Raw genomic sequence first — 3,688 nt, 5'->3', positions numbered from 1 at the left:
TATATATATATATATATATATATAAATCATGAAATTTGCCAATAAATATATAAATGAATAAGTTTTATTAATAAATACATTTAATTTAATAATTAAACAAAATAATAATAAACCATGACATGTGACAATAAATAAATATAATATGCACATCAAATAAATACATAACATGTCATTTTATTACATTATTATATAATATATTAACACATAATAATTGTTGACATTTCATCATTTATATATTTAGTGAAAGATACATTTATTTATTGCTACATAAGCACATTATTTTTATGATGATTATTTTTGGTTATTTTTGTTTTTTATTGAAAGCTAGATTGGCAAATACATTGGTGTATTTAATCAAAGACTCATTTATTTGTTTATATGGCACTTACGTTCTTCCATATGATAAAAAAAATAATAAAATCGTAAGAAATAAATCTCTTTAACTTTAATGAATGCTGGTAATTTTATTGTAGTAGTAGCACTGATTTTAGCATCTGAGCACTTTTAAGTGATCAGCCTCCAAACATTATGGTAAACTGGACATGGCGCACAGTCAAAACAGGGATTTAAAAACTGATCTAAGCAAAAAAACAGTCGTGAACAATTGTTTGGCCAAAATCATGTGAAACTATGGGCGTATTCTATCTGTGTGTGTGTGTGTGTGATTTTATTTTTCTATGGTGTTTTACCAAGGGAATCCCTCAAGAGGGAAAAAGCAAATGTGGGGAAACTACCCAAACATATTTGAAAAATATAACATACAGCGCCCTCTGGTGGTAACAAACGGCTCAAATAGATGCATCAGTTTCTCTTTTGTTTAGAATTTTTGGTTTATGTTTTCCTGAGTGTTATGCCTGTAGTCTTGGACATTAAACTGACCCCTTATCCCCACTCTTCACCCATTATAACTAGCTTCCATCAGTGTAGCTCACCATATTCTCCAAACATCAGCAGTGTTAGCTGTTTATGTTCCACTATCTTGGAAACAACCTTCACCCCCGCCCAGATCACCAGCATTCCCAATGTGGCATCCAACAGGAAGTTCAACAGATATCTGTTAAAAACAGAAAAGGGCCATTCGGTTAGTTTAATGCCAGGTTAAAGCAATAAACTTGACAAATAATCAGGCTAATAATTGACTCACAGAGAACAGGGATCTTCATTGGTGAGTGTGGACAAGAAAACGTTGGCAAAATGCATGAAAAGAGCCCCAACGGCCTGCTTTGACGTATCAAAGAACCTGGAGAAAACAAAAGAGAATGAGAGTTTGCTCTCTTCTGTGCTATTTTTGTATTATTTTAACATAATTCTGAACTAATGTTTAATATTATTACCAGATCCTCCATGGTCTTCTTATTCCGACGGGTTCACGAAACCTTTTCACTGTAAAGACAAAGACGTAAAGACATCTTATTTTTTGTTGTTTTTGAAAAAAATGAACTATCGTGTGCTTACCAAGGCTGCATTTATTTGATCGAAAACACATTAAAAATAGTAATAATGTGACATATTATCACAATTTAAAAAACTTTTTTTAAATTTAATATATATTTAAAAGGAGTTCTGTCATCGGTGTCGCATGATCTTTCAGAAATAATACTAATATGCTGATTTGGCACAAGAAATATTTCTTATTATTATCAATATCTAAAACTGTTTTGTACTGCTTAATATAGTTTTGCAATACAGGATTTTTTGATGAACAAAACATCATTTATTTGAAATACAAACTTTTATAACACTATTAATGTCTTTACTGTCATGTTTGATCAATTTAATGTATCCTTACTGAATAAAATATTAATTCTGATTAATATCCAATATGTTATATATGTTCTATAAGGAACAAACATTGGTTTGGATGCAATGGAGGGACAAAAATGAGATAAAAAGGTTGTCTGTATCAGTTAGTTAACAAAATATCAAATCAAGTGTCCTTTATTTTAAAGAAATATAGTGTATATATATATATATATATATATATATATATATACATACTAATTTGGAATAAATTGGAATGGCTTGAGGGTGAGCAAATGGGGGAGAGAATGACCCAAAGGGGTCACAATAAATTACATTTTAAATTATATTCAAATAGAAAACAGTTATTTTAAATAGCCTAGTAAAACTATTTTAAACTTTTACTGTTTCGCTGTACTTTGGATCAAATAAATGCAGGCTTGGTGAACAGAAGAGACTTCTTTAAAAAACATTAAAAATCTTACTGTTCAAAAACTTTTGACTGGTAGTCTATAGGCAACTTACGTCTTCATGTTTAAACGTTTCTGTTTTTCTGTGAAAACAACTGTTTTCATACAGCCACGCTTTTGTCCATATTAGGAATTTCCTGGTACGACTTTCTGCCCGAGAGCGCCCTCCGGCTTCGAGTATGAATGAAACATACATTGCACGGAGTGTTTAGCACCCCGCGATGTTCATCTCGCCTTATTCTGTGTCCGAATAAAACATCCACTGTATATAGGCCTATATAGACCATTTTAAACCTGTAAAACATATTTTTGTGAAATATTTTGCTTGAAAAATTAATATATTATTGCTTTTTAAAATAATATATATTCATTTTTAATTAATAATAATAAGGGGGCTTTGCCCCATTTCACATACATTACAAATGATTAAAATAAGAGTAAAATATAAGTGATAAAAAGAGATAAAAACATAGAAAAAAAGAGTACATTTAACAACAAAAATCGTAAAACTGAAACGAAATTCAATTTTATGAGGTTTAGATACTACTTCAGCCTCATTGAAAACTTTTTTTAAATTATGTTGAATATCAAAAATAGATTAGGTTTTTTTTTTATTTTTTAACAACACTTGGGTGAATTAAGATGAAAAAAAAGTTCTGTTAAACCTAAATGCCCCACCACTGTCTTTATAATAGTCTAGCACACATAAGCCAAAATTAAATCAAATAAATTGGAGGGGGGGAAAAAACAGCTAAACCACCAACAAAATTATAAATGAAATAATGCTATCACTGATGTACATCAAAACAAGCGCTCTCAAGGAACATAATAATTGCATTTAATGCCAAAACTCTATGTCAAACTAGCCCACTATAACAGAAGCTGAAAGACATATCTGGATCTTTTTCAAATATGCAAACGGTTACTCTGTAATCACCAGCCAAACAGAAGCAGGATGATGATTATTGAATGTCTGAGGAAACTAACAGTGATGACGTCAACAAAGATAAGCAGCCAAAAAGAAGCCAGGAAGTGGCCAGAATAACAAAGAGGAAGTGCATTCAGTAAATACACAAGCATGAGCAGAGCTCTGACAGTGTTCATAAGATAGAACTTCTCCCAGCTTTGTTTTTAGGTCAAATTTCTTAATCTATCCTGAAAATGTAAGCTAAACTTCTTACTGGAAAAAAAATACATGAATAAATAAATGCCAGTCCTCTGATAACAACTAATGATTAGGATATTTTTTTCTCTGTACACAGCAAAAAGTCTAATGATCAACAGGAACAGCACAGATCCATGGTAATGTGTAACTTTAGAAAGGTCAGAGGTCATTTACCATGTTTTTGGGGGTTATTCAGTGCATGACCAAAAAAAAACAAGCTGCTTTTGGGAAGTAGGAATTAGAAACCTATTTCACATCCTTTGGCAAAAAAAAAATGTGAGGCCTAAAACTCACTGCCATCATGCCGGGACAT

General features: G+C 31.1%; 1 protein-coding gene across 1 annotated transcript in view; it reads right to left on the bottom strand.

Moving 5' to 3' along the window:
- The window catches only part of LOC107666935 (store-operated calcium entry regulator STIMATE-like), an 8,698-nt gene extending 5,010 nt beyond the window's left edge, over positions 1 to 3,688 (bottom strand). The window contains exons 1-4 of the mRNA XM_016458466.1: positions 3,670 to 3,688; positions 1,335 to 1,383; positions 1,145 to 1,240; positions 933 to 1,054 (exon numbers count right to left, since the gene is read on the bottom strand). Coding sequence (XP_016313952.1) covers positions 933 to 1,054; positions 1,145 to 1,240; positions 1,335 to 1,383; positions 3,670 to 3,688 — 286 coding nt within the window. The remainder of the gene's footprint in view (positions 1 to 932; positions 1,055 to 1,144; positions 1,241 to 1,334; positions 1,384 to 3,669) is intronic.

Source organism: Sinocyclocheilus anshuiensis, unplaced genomic scaffold, assembly GCF_001515605.1.
Source record: "Sinocyclocheilus anshuiensis isolate Anshui unplaced genomic scaffold, SAMN03320099.WGS_v1.1 scaffold719, whole genome shotgun sequence".
NCBI classification, from domain to species: Eukaryota; Metazoa; Chordata; class Actinopteri; order Cypriniformes; family Cyprinidae; genus Sinocyclocheilus; species Sinocyclocheilus anshuiensis.
This window is presented reverse-complemented; position numbering and strand designations above follow the sequence as displayed.